At 48.1% G+C, this 16,270-nt stretch overlaps 3 protein-coding genes and 1 long non-coding RNA gene across 9 annotated transcripts in view; 3 read left to right on the forward strand and 1 right to left on the reverse strand.

Annotated features, from left to right (window-relative positions):
• F8 (coagulation factor VIII) overlaps positions 1 to 16,270 on the reverse strand; it is a 133,379-nt gene that overhangs the window by 14,650 nt on the left and 102,459 nt on the right. For all 6 annotated transcript variants that reach the window (XM_081563657.1, XM_081563660.1, XM_081563659.1 and 3 more), the window contains 5 exons: positions 16,095 to 16,180; positions 13,440 to 13,595; positions 2,681 to 2,825; positions 2,140 to 2,288; positions 1,504 to 1,680 (listed from right to left, as the gene is read on the reverse strand). In XM_081563657.1, coding sequence (XP_081419783.1) covers positions 1,504 to 1,680; positions 2,140 to 2,288; positions 2,681 to 2,825; positions 13,440 to 13,595; positions 16,095 to 16,180 — 713 coding nt within the window. The remainder of the gene's footprint in view (positions 1 to 1,503; positions 1,681 to 2,139; positions 2,289 to 2,680; positions 2,826 to 13,439; positions 13,596 to 16,094; positions 16,181 to 16,270) is intronic.
• H2AB1 (H2A.B variant histone 1) lies at positions 3,573 to 5,365 on the forward strand. The gene has a single exon (XM_081563663.1). The coding sequence runs from the start codon at positions 4,974 to 4,976 to the stop codon at positions 5,301 to 5,303; it is 330 nt and encodes a 109-aa protein (XP_081419789.1). The 5' UTR covers positions 3,573 to 4,973; the 3' UTR covers positions 5,304 to 5,365.
• Positions 6,265 to 7,929, forward strand: F8A1 (coagulation factor VIII associated 1). The gene has a single exon (XM_081563662.1). The coding sequence runs from the start codon at positions 6,277 to 6,279 to the stop codon at positions 7,378 to 7,380; it is 1,104 nt and encodes a 367-aa protein (XP_081419788.1). The 5' UTR covers positions 6,265 to 6,276; the 3' UTR covers positions 7,381 to 7,929.
• Positions 7,962 to 11,148, forward strand: LOC145535279 (uncharacterized). The gene is made up of 2 exons (XR_014075350.1): positions 7,962 to 8,935; positions 9,859 to 11,148. It is a non-coding gene; the product is annotated as an uncharacterized LOC145535279 (long non-coding RNA).

A 16,270-nucleotide genomic window follows, 5' to 3' on the forward strand; every position in this document is an offset into this window, starting at 1 on the left:
TTTTTTTTTTCTTTATGAGTCTGGCTAATGGCTTGTCTATTTTATTTATCTTCTCAAGAACCAGCTTTTCATTTTGTTGATTTTTTCTATAGTCGCCTTCATTTCTGCTCGGATTTTTATGATTTCTTTCCTTCTACTAACTTTGCAGTTCTTCTTTGCTTCTTCTTCCAGTTGATTTAGGTGTAAAGTTAGGCTGTTTTTTTTTGTTTCTCTTGTTTCTTGAGGTAGGCTTGTATTACTATGAACTTCCATCTTTGCACTGCTTTTACTGAATCCCATAGGATTTGGGCTGTCTTGTTTTCATTTTCATTTGTTTCTATGCATATTTTGATTTCCTTTTTTGTTTCTTCCATGATATTTTTGTTATTCAGAAGTGTGCTGTTTATCCTCCCTATGTTTGTATTTTAATAGTTTTTTCCCTCTAGTTGATATCTAATCTTACCACGTTGTGATGATCTGTTTTGAATTAAATTTTATATAGTTTGTGTGTGTGGTATCTTCATTCTTTTGAGTGTGGCTATCCAGTTTTACTGGGGCTTCCTAGGTGGCTCAGTGGTAAGGAAGATGCATCAGGAGATGCAAGACATGTGGGTTTGATTCCTGGGTCAGCAGGATCCCCTGCAGAAGGAAATGGCAACCCACTCCAGTATTCTTGCCTGGAGAATCCTGTGGGCAGGGGAGCCTGGTGGGCTACAGTCCATAGGTTGCAAAGAGATTTGATCAATCAGCTCTCCTGGGTCTCCAGCTTGCTGACTCAACCTGCAGATCTTGTCAGCCTCCATAATCATGTGAGTCAATTGGTTCTGTTTCTCTGGAGAATCCTGACTAATATACTCATATAAGCGGAATTATACAATATTTGTCGTTTTTCATATGCTGTATTTCATTTAGCATGTTTTCAAGGTTCATCCACGTTTTAACATGTATCAAAGATACACCCTTTTTAAAATGGGAATGTCTTCTAAAACATGTATTATCAATACTCTAGTCAACTAAACTGCCAGAAGCAGAAGTGTTTAATTCAGCCTTGAGGAAACAAGAAATTCTTCTTGGAGGAGATCATGTCTATCTGAGGCTTGAAAAAATGAGCCAGTTGAAAGGGTCAATAGGAAGTACCTAAAAAAAATGCCCTAGGTAGAATACAGTATGTATACAAGTGTAGTGTGAGAAAGAACATGGTGATTTTAGAGACCTGAGGGTTTCTTAGTATGAGTGGGGCTTAGAGAGTAAAGGAGCAAGTGGCAAGAGACTGCACTAGGAGATAGGTAAGGGTCATGCCACGGTTAATTCTTGCTGAATCTAAGTTGAGTTGCTGCTGCTGATACAGATCATTAAGCATTCCGTGAATAAACTTTTATTTTTCTTCACCCCTCTAATTCTTGCCACCATCTTGAATGACATCAACATCCCTGAAGATAATCAACTTTTGGCTCTATTCTGCCTTTCATAGTGCCCTAAATGTCAAGTGCTAAGAGAGGTTTTGTGCCTATGAGATCAGCATACCTTCACTTTGCCATTCTGAAGAAACGGAGTCCAGTTATGGCCATCTTGACTACTGGATATGAGGAACTCCTTCACATACATGCTGGTAAGCAGAGATTTCACCCCTTGGGTGGTTATTCCTGTAACTCTCATCGTCTTCTGGAAGTCCACTTGCAGCCACTGTTTTGGATTATTCACCTGGGGAAGTTAGAGTAGTGTCTTGTTGATCACTACTTGCTCCCAGAAATCACCAAATGCCTTCTTAATCATAGCTCAGCACTTATCACTCTGCATATTAATTATCTATTTGCCAGTCCCCCGTATCAGACTCGAAGCAAGCAACTGGGGTTACCCACTTAATAGTTGCCCAGTAAATGTTCACTGAATCAACGTATGAGCAATACAGACTGACAAATATTAGCCCAGTACTGCATACAGATATTCTGTTTCCAGGAGTGAATGTTGTATGAATGCACATGGCACATCCACTAAATATCTGTGGGGTTTTCTGTGCAGAGTCAACTTTCCTTGACACTCTTGGTGGAAACAACCAGATGGTCGAAGTAGCTGAAGAAATAGTTAAGAGCTTTCCCTATTCTTACCCAACCACTGCTCCTTCCTCTGAATCAGTTAAATGGCAAATTTGTTCCCTCTTACCTGGGGTCTCCAGGCATTTGTCCTCCCTTGAAGGTTAAGTCGGGCTTCTGAAGGAGACCAGGTGGCAAACATGTTGCTTAAGTGGGATGAGGCAGTAATCTGTGTATCTGATATTGCTTTATTCTCCATTCCCAGTGGCATGTTGCAACCTTGAAGAAATGGAACAAGAGTGTCATCACAAGAACAGGTTGCAGCCAAGGTTCTGCCTCCACGGACATTCCAGTTGTCATCACAACATCATTTTCCAGGCATTAATTTTTGCATGTTATTGTTAACATGCCCTCGATTTTCTGGTTAGCTCTGCTAAGCTCTGTTGGGCTCTGATTTGCCTTGTTAACAGTAGTGTAGGAGATGGCTGGCCCTGGAGAATTCCATAGTTAGGATGAGCAAGTGATGGGTGTGCCCAGGACTGTACTGGTTTTAGCATTGAGACTTCTGTGTCCTGGGAAACACCCCCCTCCCTGTCTCAGGAAAACTAGTCTGGCTACTCATACTACCCATGGTTGGGAGTGGGAAGTACATGGGATGACTTGAAACTTACTGTTTAAATCACAGCCCATCAACTCCATGCGAAGAGTGCTGCGGATGCTGTAATGTGTTGGGTGCAAACGGATATATCTAGCAATAATTGGAGGGTTAAAAATATTGTGTTTTACTCCAGATGAATCCACATTGCCAAAGAACACCTGTAAAACGAAGAAAGAAGAAGAAGCAATTCCTCCCAATCAAGTTTTTTTTTCTCCTAAATTTGTTTGTGCATTTCTCAACAGCACCCTGGTGGCTCAAATGGTATAGAATCTGCCTGTGATCCAGGAGACTTGGGTTTGGTCCCAGGGTCAGGAAGATCCACAGGGGAAAGGAACGGTAACCCTCTCCAGTATTTTTGCCTGGAGAATTCCATGGACAGAGGAGCCTGGTGGGCCCCAGGCCACGGGGCTGCAAAGAGTCAGACATGGCTGAGCGACTAACACTTTCACTTTTCAACAGCACCCAACACTCAAAACCATCCTGGCTAGACAGGTGTTAGAATACAAAAGGTGAAGGAGAAAAATTATGGGAAGAAGAGTGGATCAAGGGAGATTAGGTCTGTGCAGGTGAAGTAGTCTACCCTGGGGTCCTGTAAAATGTTCATCAAACTCCTAATTTATCCACCCTCTCCTTTCCAACTTCGTAAACATAAGTTTGTTTTCTACACTTGTGACTATTTCTGTTTTTAAATAAGTTCATATGCACCTTTTCTTTAGATTCCACATATAAGCAATATCATGTGATATTTGTCTTTCTCTGTCTGACTTAGTTTACTCATTATGTCAATCTCTGGGCACAGCATTATTTTTGATAAATAGATCGGTTTCATTTTAAACTCAATTCTTATGTCTTGATTAGGAATCTTCTTAGGGAGACAAAGTATCTAGATATTTAATGCAATCCCTATGGAACTCACAATGCTCTGTTTTACAGGAATGTAAAAGCCAACCCTAAATACATGTGGAATTTCAAGGGACCCTGAATAGCCAAAATAATCCTGGAAAGAAGACAAAAGTTGGTGGACTCAGTTCTGGATTTCAAAACTTACTCTAAAGCTACAGTTATTAAAACTGTGTGGTAGTAGCATAAGGATAGACACACAGATCAGTGGAATAGAATTAAGAATCTGGAAATAAACTCATAAATTTATTCATGTATATAAATCTCAAAGAGTTGAAAACAGGCGTTCAAAAAGAACCCATACAGGAATGTACCACAGTAGGCACAAGAGAGAAGTCACCCAAATGTCCATCCACTGCTGAGCAGATACAAAACATGTATGGTCTAGCCATACAGTGGAATACTATTCAGCCAGGAAAAGGAAAGAAGTGCTGATTTGTGCTACCACAGGCATGGATGCTATGCTCAGCGAGAGCAGCCAGACACAGAAGGCCACCTATTTATTGTATGCCTCCATCTCTAGGAAGTTTTCAGAATAGGCAAAGGACTGTGGACAGGAAGCTGATGAGTGGTTGCCTGAGGACTACGGGGGTGGGGTGGGGTGGGGGAAACTGCAGGAGGGGGCAGTGGGGAGTGACTGCCTGGCCAGAATAGGGGTTTCTCTGCGGTGGTGCCAACGTTCTAGCGGAGAAGGCAATGGCAACCCACTCCAGTACTCTTGCCTGGAAAATCCCATGGATGGAGGAGCCTGGTAGGCTGCAGTCCATGGGGTCACGAAGAGTTGGACACGACTGAGCGACTTCACTTTCACTTTTCACTTTCATGCATTGGAGAAGGAAATGGCAACCCACTCCAGTGTTCTTTCCTGGAGAATCCCAGGGACGGCGGAGCCTGGTGGGCTGCCTTCTACGGGGTCACACAGAGTCGGACAAGACTGAAGCGACTTAGCAGCAGCAGCAGCAGCAACGTTCTGGAACTAGATACAGTCGTGGTGGTGGCCCATCACCGCCCGTGTATACTTGGTGCCACTGGGCAGTCTGCTGCCTTTTCTGTACAAAGGTCTCGTCCAGTGGAAAGGGAGAGTTCCAACAAAGAGAGGGTCCAATGGACAGGGTGAGCAGGATTCTGCCAGGGCCATGTCTACAGGCTCAGGCCTGCGGGGGTGGGTGTGGGGTGAGGGGCATGTGAAAGCGGTAATCTCAGGGGGTCTGCCTGTCACAGACTGTGCGTCCTGACCAATGAGGGGCCGGCCTGTGGTTGCTCGGATATGGAGTAGAGGTCTGAGAGTACCGGTTGTCTTCAGAGGTTGGGACCAGCTGGCTCACCCCACCGCATCTCATCCCGCCACACCTCATCCCACTGCACCGCAAAGCATGGCCTCGGAGAAAGCGGGCTGAACAGTCAGCATGTCAAGGGAAAGGGGCCGTCGAAGGTCATCTGGTCGCCGCTCCCGCACCGCCTGTGCCAAGCCAGCCTTCTCTGGGAGCCCCAGGGAGAGCCTCCTGCGGGAAGGCCACTACGCCCAGAGCCTGAGCTCATCCGCACCCATCTTCCTAGCAGCCATCATGCAGCACCCGATGGCCAAAGTCCTGGAGCTGGCAAGCAATGAGGCCCAGAACAGTGGTCAGAGGCACATCACTCCAGAGCTGGCGGGCATGGCGGTCCACCACAACGCTCTGCTCAGTGGCTTTTTTGGGATGACAACCATCTCCCTGGTGGCTCCAGCCCGGCACTAGCTGCTCAACCACACCTGGGTCCCGGGTCCCGGGTGCCCAGCCCCCAGACGGGCTTCTTTCCGGCTGTCAGGTGCCAGGCCTGCTCGCTGACAGACCGCACAGCCCGGTGCCTCAGGCCCAGTCGTGTCAAGTCAATAAGTGTTTCAAGACATCCCGTGTGCGTGCTTCACTCACTTGGCCTGGGAGGTGGTGGTGGGACACCCCTCCTTGGAGAGGTGGGGGTCGGGGGTCTGGCAGGAGCGGAGGGGGAGTGTTGCGGGTGCGGGTGGAGTCAGGGATGGCAGGCAGAGAGGAGCGGTCGCCCATGTGACAGCGCACGTGGTGGCCCTGGTGGGAGAGGCTGGCTGCTGCAGGGATGCGGTGGAGTGGAGTCTGCGGGGGAGGCAGGGAAAGAAAGGCTCCCCCGTTGGCTCTGAGCAAGTGGGAGCCAGGCCAAGTTAGCAGAGGGACCGGGGTCCTGGCGGTGACGCTCAAGACCGAGAGGGCGGAATCGTGGTCGGGCGAAGGTGCCAAGGTGACCAACCGCCCGTGGCGCGGGGTGCAGGGATGGTGGACAGTGTGCTTGACAGGGGTTCCCATGGGGGCAGGGGCCTAGACCGTAAGACTGCGGCGGGATGGGGCTTGGGGTGGGCGGGACACAACTCGCCTGTATGCAAAGTCGGAATCAGGGTCACGCGGTCGACAGTTGACGTTTTGGTCGTGTGCCTTTAGAGATGCCAGGAGATGCCCTGCTTGGCAACCTGCGGAAGCTTGCTGTCACCTAGCAACGGCCGGCTCCAGGCCAGGGCCAGCCACGCGGCGCCGGCAGCCAATCACGGCCCCGCCTCCGCTATTTTGCATATCACCCCGGCGACGGGAGCGTCAGGGGGGCCGCGCCGGCGCCGTGGCGCAGAGGGCACGAGCCAGACGCAGGGCAGGTCGCTGCTCGCCGTCCGGTGGCATCAGCGCGCCCGGAAGCGCTGGGGCGGCGAAGATGGCGGCTTCCGCGGCCGGCTTGGGCGGCGGCGCGGGACCCGGACCCGAGCCCGGGGATTTCCTGGCGCGCTACCGCCAGGTGTCCAACAAGCTCAAGAAGCGGTTCCTGCGGAAGCCGAACGTGGCGGAGGCCAGCGAGCAGTTCGCCCAGCTCGGCCGCGAGCTGCGCGCCCAGGAGTGCCTGCCGTACGCGGCCTGGTGCCAGCTGGCGGTGGCGCGCTGCCAGCAGGCGCTCTTCCACGGGCCCGGCGAGGCGCTGGCGCTGACCGAGGCCGCGCGCCTCTTCCTGCGGCAGGAGCGCGACGCGCGCCAGCGCCTGGCCTGCCCCGCCGCCGCCGGGGAGCCCCTGCAGGCCGCCGCCGCCGCGCTGGGCGCCGCCGTGCGCCTGCACCTGGAGCTCGGGCAGCCGGCCGCTGCCGCCGCGCTCTGCCTCGAGCTGGCGGCCGCCCTGCGCGACCTGGGCCAGCCGGCCGCTGCCGCCGGCCACTTCCAGCGCGCCGCGCAGCTGCAGCTGCCCCAGCTGCCCCTGGCCGCCCTGCAGGCGCTCGGCCACGCCGCGTCCTGCCAGCTGCTGGCGCGGGACTACAGCAGCGCGCTGGCGCTCTTCACGCGCATGCAGCGCCTGGCGCGGGAGCTCGGCGGCCCCCCGCCGCCGCCCCCGCCGCCGCCGCCGCCCCCGCCGCCCGGGCCGCAGCCCGGGGCCCCAGCGGCCCTCGCCCCGCCGCTCCCGCCCGGCGCAGGGCCGCCGGCCGCAGCCGCCCTGGGCGCCTTCACCGACGTGCTGGTCCGCTGCGAGGTGTCCCGCGTGTTGCTGCTGCTGCTCCTGCAGCCGCCCCCCGCCAAGCTCCTGCCGGAACATGCGCACACCCTGGAGAAGTACTCCTGGGAGGCCTTCGACGGTCACGGACAGGACAGCAGCGGCCCGCTGCCCGAGGAGCTCTTCCTGCTGCTGCAGTCCTTGGTCATGGCCACACACGAGAAGGACACGGAGGCCGTCAAGTCGCTGCAGGTGGAGATGTGGCCCTTGCTGAGCGCCGAGCAGAACCACCTCCTGCACCTCGTTCTGCAGGAAACCGTCTCCCCGTCCGGGCAGGGGATCTGACGAACCCCTGACAGGAGCCCAGCCGTGCTGTGCCTGTTCCCGAAACTCACGCAGCGGCCTGCGCGTCTGCGGGAGCGTGAAAGACCTCGACCCCGGCTCTTCCGCCTGTGCAGTGTATCTTACTTGTCTTGCCGCCGGAGGAATGTAGTTGACTAAAGTCACCTTGTTTCCATAATAGTGGCAGAAAAAAAAAAACATAGAATCGGAGGACACAGCTCAACTCACCAGAAATTTCAGCATAAACTTGAGAATCCCTTGGGTCCCTTTCACCCAATTCCCCCTCCCCGCCCCCCAGAAGGCTCCCTTTCCCCACATCCTTGTTTCACACAGGATTTACTTGCACAGCTCCGGCTTGGAACTCTAGCTGCATGATTTTTTCATGGTGACTCTGATTCCTTAGATTATTGTGATGTCTGCCTGCGTGATCGCCCAGTTCCTCCTTTGTTCCATGCGCCTCATATGTAGTATTGCTTGGAATCGTTGTATTCAGTATTCCGCGATTGTCACTACAGCCCTCAATCCATGATAAAGCCTTTCTGACACTCCTGACTTGTAGTTTAGATGGACCTCCTCTGTAAAATGGGAATAGCTTATCTCCCTGTCAGAAGGCAGAAGCACAAACAGATAGTTCCCTTTTAGATCCGAGGTGGATTCCTTCACTCGAAATGGACACTGTGCCTATGAATCTACAGAGATCACTTGCGATGTCGTCCTCAGCTGCAATGCATATGTTTTCGGTGCAAATGAGGTGGGCCTGGGAGTAGAGGTGAGGGCGGGGTGAGCTCCAGCGCAAAGGTGTCAGATGTGCACTGGAGTTTTCAGTTGCGGTTGTTCCGAGAGGTTCGGGTAATCCACACGGGCAGGTTTTACTTGTAGAACGGACCCTTCTACAAATCTTCCTTTAACTCATATATAAAATCAGCATGCTTCTTTGGTCTAGCGTGATCACATATGCCAGACTGTGCCCAAAGCAGGATGGCGTTCCATTTTTAAACACGAGATTTCTGGTCCAAATGAGATATGCAAACTGACTTAGCTGTTTTCTCAAATTTTCTTTAGTGTTGAGTGTGATGACAAGAACTCTTCAGAATATATTCTCATTCTCAGCCATTCAGTTTGGGAAAATGCATCCTTTAGGCTGAGGTTGTAGACAGCACTAATCTTTCGGGGTGAGATTTAAGCACTAGTTTGGGAATCGATCTTGCTTTTGCATATTTGGTGGGGAGGAGGAATATGTGGAGTGTTGTATGAGATAAGCGCCCCTAAATGGGTCGGATTTAGGGTATGCTTTTGGACCTCTATTTCAGCAGTGTGGAAGCAGTGGCTAAGTATAGGGGAGCCCATTGGAGACAGATGCAGGCACCCCTCCTGTGCTCTCAGGTGGCTGCCAGGCAGGGTCCTTCCAAGCCCTGAAAGCCCAGTCCAACTTACTGCCAAGGTGGTGAGGGTGCACGCTCCCTTGTGCGTTTGCTTTTTCTGGGATGCTCAGCCCTGGCTGCCTCCTTTACCGTCCTTAGGACAAGAATGCTTAGGAATGAATTATGGAGTGTGACTGGTGAGAGCATTTGGGTTTGGGCACAAGGTAAAGCCTCCTTTGTTGTGGTTTAGTCGCTAAGTCATGTCCGACTCTTTGTGACCCCATGGACTGTAGCCCCATGGACCGTAGCCCACCAGGCTCCTCTGTCCATAGGATTTCCCAGGCAAGAATACTGGAGTGGGTAGCCATTGCCTTCTCCAGGGAATTTCCTCAACCCAGGGATCAAACCTGCATCTCCTGCATTGGCAGACAGATCTTTATTACTGAGCTACCAGCGAAGCCCTTAAACCCTTGCTTTGAGCGAGTGAGGGAAGGAATTACCACAGAGCTTGGTATTGCATATACAAGCCTAACTTTAGAAAACACTCAAGACTGTTTTATGTTTGCCATTGGCTCATTTATGCATCTTCCTCAGACACGTTGTAGCACAGAGAGCTGGGCTAAGGCCACATTTCAGTGATTTTGACAGAATTCTCTTGCTGTATATCATCACCTGGTGTCAACAGTAACACTGATTTTTAACACAACGAAGATAAATATTTTAAAAAGGGTAGGATTAGTGTTCTTTTAAACTTGAAAACCAGAGGGAAAGATCTGCATCACTGACATTTTCATTGACAGTTCAAAATTCACGTTCAAAATATTATGAAATATTGAAAATAGTGACCAGTGAAGCAATGATCTTTAAAAGGTGTTGGGTTCTTTTACTCCCTTTCTGACGGACTTCTAGGATGAGACGTTGCTTATGAAAAAATATGTTGTATGTGAATGGTTGCCCAGGTGGTTTCCACCTGGTTTCCTGGGGTTTCCAGGTGGCACAGTGGTAAAGAATCTGCCTGCCAATGCAGGAGACTCGGGTTTGATCCCTGGGTGGGGAAGATCCCTGGAGAAGGAAATGGCTACCCACTCCAGTATTCTTGCCTGGAAAATAAAATGGACAGAGGAGCCTGGCAGGCTACAGTCCATGGGGCTGCGAATGACTGAGGGACTAAGCATGTGGATGGTACAAAGATTTTAAAACACTGGAGAACCATTATACTGGAGGAAGATGACTAAGACTGAAATGTGTGAATTAATCAGGCATGCTCTGGGATGGCAGAGTTCTGGTTAGTGTGAAATATAGAGGCATCTCTACTGCCATTAGACTAGACCACCAGTCCAGAAACTTGTTCGGTAGAGGAGATGGAGATATTTCAGTTTTTTCGATCCAATTAAACATTCAGTGACTAATCTGCTATGACTGAGAGCAGTTTTCCCAGGAATGCAGCACTGAGTTGTGCTGGAGCCAGCTAGGACTAGCTTGTGAGAAGTAACTGTGGCTGTCTGCTCCCAAGTCTGCATTCAGTGACCTTGCATGAGCAGCTTGAAATCAGGTGTGATGGGAAATATTTACATCATGGAAATCAGCGAATGTTACAAATAAAGGCCCTTCCCCTGACTGTCCTCCACTTTGCCCCAGAGCTGGTTGTTAAACATTAGCCAGCCCACCATTGAATGTGAGTATAATTTACAGCAAAGAGAATAAACGTGATCATATCCAAGATGCTGAAGAAGCATTTGATGAGATTCTACAGCCTTTCCAAATAAAGTAGGAGCAAGAAACTTTTTAAATGTGATAAAAAAATATTTGAAACTAACAGTGAACATTATATTAAACAGTGAAATATGGGATCCATTCCCATTAAAGTCAGAAGCAAGAAATACTCATTTATAATAAAGATAATATATCTGTATCTATCCATATCTATCAAACTGCAGACAAAAGAACAAACAGCATTTTGCTCACCACCCAAGTCTGCAAAGACTGATCTGCTGCAGCTGCTGATAGACAGGGTACTGGGTGTTCAGAGGAAGAGATTAACAGGGTAACAGGATGAGGCACTATGTGTTTCAGGAAATTCAAGATGATAACAGGATGCTCTGTGCTTTGGACAGACAGGTCCATAGTAGTTAATATGGATTTCAAGAAGAATTGTAATGAACCCTGCTTTTTGCATCTTCCCATACATAGAAAAACAGTATAACCATGAACTTCAAACATCTGTTCTTTGTGAGTAGCAGTAGTATTTCATCAAGATGTATGTCTGACTACCTGTATGCCTTAACAGCGAAACATGTAAACTAGCTTCCCCTCACCTCTTCAGAGCAGCTCCCAGAGCTATCTGAGAGACTTGTCTCCCAGACTATAGCCCTCAGTAAGACCCTGAATAAAATTTAACTCAGAACTCTCACATTGTGCATTTTTCTTTTAGTTGACAACACAATATATACATATTTATGTGTCTGTGTATATATATCTGATTATACATATATTAATCACAAAAACATTTAGAGTGATTATTGTTTTCTGTTTACCGGGGCCTGTTAGCACAATCCCCTGGAGAAGGAAACGGCAACCCACTCCAGTAGTCTTACCTGGAGAATCCCATGGACAGAGGAACCTGGTGGGCTACAGTCCATGGGGTCACAAGAGTCTGACACGGAAGTCAGCATGATGTCTTCCATGAAATGGAGCAGTATGGTGTTCTGTGGGATATCAAGATATTTGGGGTCCCTAGGGTCTACATTGGGCTTCCCTTGTGGCTCAGCTGGTGAAGAATCTGCCTGCAATGCGGGAGACCTGGGTTTGATTCCCGGGTTGGGAAGATCCCCTGGAGAAGGGAAAGGCTACCCACTCCAGTATTCTGGCCTAGAGAATTTCATGTGACCATGGGGTTGCAAAGAGTCAGACACAACTAAGCAACTTTCACTTTCACTTCACTTTCAGGGTCTATATTATGATAAGGAACTAAGGAAATGGCATTGCTTTGAGGCATCAACCATAAAGTTCATACTCTTGTTTCCACTTCGTAAATGCAAATCTATTCTGACTTTGGTTGTCAGTGTGAATGAAGAAGAAAGCATCCTCCAGGTCTGTGGTTCCATATCAGGTGCCTGGTGGTGTGTTAATTTACTCCAGAGGAGATACCACACTTAGAGTCATGATTTTTTTTTTATCACCACCCGACTAAATTTGTGATGATCTGTCATTTTTCCATGACTCATCTGGCTTTTGTTAGTGGCCAAACACTTAGTGGCCTAAGGAGACTAGCCACTGGGTCGGAAGGCAACTATTCCAGGTGGAGCGACTGAAAGACTTGTGTGCACAGCAGGGATGACTGCTTCAGAGAACGGGGAAAGCTCGCCTCCTTCAGCAAAGAAGGTTGAGGGCAATTTAGAGGTTTGTGGTTCACAGCCTCATGCATGTCTGCCTGAATGTACCCATCCCAGGTCTCAGAGTTCCACCCGTTCACACCAGTGCCATTACCTTAGCCTAACAAGCATATCAGGGCTGACCATTTAATTGTGACTGCAACTCTGCAATTCACATGCTCTGCTCCTAGGTTTGGTATGAAGTCCAAGTATCTGCCTATAACCCCAGGACATGGAAGACTCCTCCAGAACTCCATGATTCCATAAAGATTGTGTATATATATCTATATATATCTATATATATATATATATATATATATATATATGTTCATGGATGTTCTTTGTATATATTCATAACATTTAATTTCTTTTTCCCCCTATGTATGCTGAAAATGAAGATGCATGCTCAGTCGTGTCCAACTCTGCAACCCTGTGGACTGGAGCCTGCCAGGCTCCTCTGTCCATGGGATTTCCCAAGCAAGAATACTGGAGTGGGTTGCCATTTTCTTCTCCAGGGGATCTTCCCAACCCAGGAATCAAACCCGAGTCTCCCATGTCTCCTGCATTGCAGGCGGGTTCTTTACCACTGAGCCACCTGGGAAGCCTGGACATGAAAAGAAGACAGGTCACTCTACTGTCAGATGATTCTAAACTGGTTGCCATAGCAAGCAAATGCCAGTAACTTCCCAATGTGTTCCTTCCTTATCTGAAACTCATCCTATTATATCACTGATGACAATCTGAGAAATTGTGATGCCACTACATGTCATGGGTTACTCAACATCCAATCTTCTCCCCAAGTAAGGAATTATACCTGTCTTCTTTGAATATATTAGCAACATAGTCCTAGAATTCCATTTGGAGTGTCTGTTTCCTGGAGCTACATAAGAGATCCTTCATGCTACTTTTTTTGTCCATAGGTCCATCATCACTCTATTGCCCATGAGTGGAAAATGCTTTTTTGGGGGGCTAAGATGTTGAAGCTGAAACTCCAGTATTTTGGCCACCTGATGTGAAGAGCTGACTTACTTGAAAAGACCCTGATGCTGGAAAAGATTGAAGGCGGGAGGAGAAGGGGACAGCAGAGGATGAGATGGTTGGATGGCATCACCGACTCAATGGACATGAGTTTGGGTAAACTCTGGGAGTTGGTGATGGACAGGGAGGCCTGGAGTGCTGCGGTTCACGGGGTTGCAAAGAGTCAGACATGACTGAGTGACTGAACTGAACTGAAGTTTCTGGAAACTGTGAGTGTTTGTTCCATATCTGAAATCTGTCAAAAGCTCCTCAAAAGATTCAAGCATTCTTTTGAAAAGGACTAATTACATACCATTAAGGTTCCAGTGGAGTTCCCCCGATAACCCTGCCACCGCTGTCCATCAAGGCTATACATGATGATAAACTGAGAGATGTACAGGCTGGAGAACTTCTGCCGGGCACCCTGGGTCAGGATGCTGTGAATAATCATCGGCACCAACAGGTCCACCTACCAATGAAAGCAACACTTGATTTTACATGGAGGTATGTACCGTATTCTGAAATGATTTCTCTGCTTAAGAAGAAGCTACCTCGATACAGAGAAGCCCAATATTCATTCCCTTGGACGTGCAAGTGCAACAGAGACCAGTGTGGAAATGGAGATGTGTGGGAAGCTGTGGAATCAATGATGGGAAGTATGTTCACTGAGTTCCCAGGCCACATCCTGACAAAGGACATCACTTTGGAATCATTAAGCCCTGCTTTCCTCTACACACATCCTCAGTGCTGCACACCTGTACCCCACAGCAGTTCCCTCCCTGACACACCAGCATCTGCCTGGACAAAGCCACTTGCCTTCTCTGTCCCCAGACTACCCCCTCCCACCATCACTGTCATTTTGCTAAATTACTGTCCCTCCTGCAAGTGTTGGTGCAGAAACTCTTTCTCCTGGTTAGCCTTTCCCGACTCATCCAGAGAACTTGCGGGTGGCTTCTTTTCTGCTTCCAGTCCACTTTGTATATAATTCCATTATAGTAAATTATTGCACAGCATTGTAAGCTTTTCTTTGGTTTTTGCCTTCCTTGTCAGACTGAGATCTTGAAGGCAATAAGCCTCTTTGTGTGTCAATTTCTTGCTCTGTACAGTGGAGGTAATAATGGTATTTTTCTCAAAATGTTACCGGAAGGATTACAGAGTTAATACATGTAATGTGCCAAGTTCACTGCTGGTGCACACTAAACATGTAATATGTTAGGTTTTACATTCTCTCCTAGCCCCAGCACCTAACATGGGATCTGATGGAATATCGATCCTTAGTAGTAAGGAATGGTTGGGATGTGAAAGAAGGGGGCATGGGTCACACAAGCATTACGGGAATTTTGACATCAGTTGGCACCCTAATTTCTCTCAGATGCCTGGCACACTCAGCTAGGACTAGTCTGGACTCTTGTACTTAATGACGATCTTTCTCAGTTGACTCTAAGCTCTATCTATACATCATTCATTCATTCATTCATCAAAGAATATATTTTTACCATTTGTTATGTGCCAAGCACTCTTCTTGGAGAAGGAAATGGCAACCCACTCCAGTATTCTTGCCCGGAGAATTCTGTGGACAGAGGAGCCTGTTGGGCTACAGTCCATAGGGTCACAAAGGGTCAGATATGATGAGTGACTGAGCACAAGCACTGTTCTGAGTACTAGCAACAGAGTTGTGAACAATAAAATAAGCCCTGCCCTCATGGAACTTACATGGAGAAGGAAAAGGGTGTGAAAGGAAGGGGGTGTGTTTGAACATTAGTCCTGACTGCTCACATGTTGACATGATAATATTTTTGGATATGTTGAATTAAATAAAATATATTATGATTTTTTTTTGGCAGAGCCACATGGCCTGCAGGATTTTAATTCACCGACCAAGGATTGAACTCGGGCCCCCGGCAGTGAAGGCACTCAGTCCTAACTACTGGATCACCAGGGAACCCCCAAGAAGATGTATTATTAAAATGAATTTAACATGTTCTTATTTTAATGCAGCTACTAGAATACGGAAAATTGCACATGTGCTTTGCATTTGTGGTTCACATGATATTTCTCTTGGCCAGTGCTGCTCCAGCGGACATGGGGAAGGGAAAAAAGATGAAAGACTGAGTCATTGAAAAAAAAAATTGAGTTATCCTAAGGACGCTTTCAGTAATGACTCCAAGTTGGTTGACCAGATTTGGCCTAACTTTAGCAAGCGTTTCTTACTACTCTGTGGTGTAGAATTTGTGAAGAAGACGGCTTTGCTTTTAGAAAAGGAAGAAGCCACATTTTCGTGCGTTGTGGGACCGGGGATCAAGCCACTTGTTTTTGTGTTAACTTGAAGGAATTAGAGGACTCAAGGATATCTAGGCAATTGAAGACATCTGAAAATAGAATACGTGGTCTTTGGAGGTGGTGAATTCGATGTTAGAGAAAAATATTCAGAGATTCTAATCCCGGTAGAAAGATTAAAAACACAGTGTAGGACTTCCCTACTGGCACAGTGGTAGAGACTGCCTGCCAGTGCAGGGGACAGATGTTCGATCCCTGGACCTGGAAGATCCCACGTGCCTTGGGACAACTAAGCCCATGAGCCACAACTTCTGAGCTTGTGCTCTAGAGCCTGAGAACCAAAACTACTGAAGCCGGTGCTCTGCAACAAGAGAAGCCACCACAGTGAGAAGCCTGCACACAGCTAGAGAGCAGCTCCCGCTTGCCACAATTAGAGAAAAGCTTGCACAATGAAGACCCAGTGCAGCAAAAAGAATTCAAAAACAAAACACAGAGTACTCAATTCTATTCCTGAGTCTTTCATTCAGTCCTGACTCTTTTGGTACAAATCATAAGCCACTCTGTTCTTCAGTTCTTTCCTCGTCTATTACCTGGTGTTTGATGAAAATGACTTAGGCAGAAAGGAGGTATACAAGGCGTTGAGCTTGCCAAAGGAATGTGTGATGCGATGGAATGCAATGCATTTTCTAACCTTGATCCAAGGAGAGGGATCCTTCGTGCTCCAGGCATTGATTGTTCCAGAATAATGAAGTCTGGCCAGCTTTGGGGCCCACTGTCCTTTGCTCGAGAAAGGGAAGAGAGATTAGATTCAGCTGGGTTGGTCCTGGACACGTAGGAATAAAATTACTCTATTGAGAAAGGTTAATC

Source organism: Giraffa tippelskirchi, chromosome X (assembly GCF_054371585.1).
Source record: "Giraffa tippelskirchi isolate mGirTip1 chromosome X, T2T-mGirTip1v1.2.pri, whole genome shotgun sequence".
Classification (NCBI taxonomy): Eukaryota; Metazoa; Chordata; class Mammalia; order Artiodactyla; family Giraffidae; genus Giraffa; species Giraffa tippelskirchi.

Coding starts and splice junctions, on each gene's coding strand:
- H2AB1 (XM_081563663.1), top strand. CDS start 4,974: ATGTCAAGGGAAAGGGGCCGTCGAAGGTCATCTGGTCGCCGCTCCCGC.
- F8A1 (XM_081563662.1), top strand. CDS start 6,277: ATGGCGGCTTCCGCGGCCGGCTTGGGCGGCGGCGCGGGACCCGGACCC.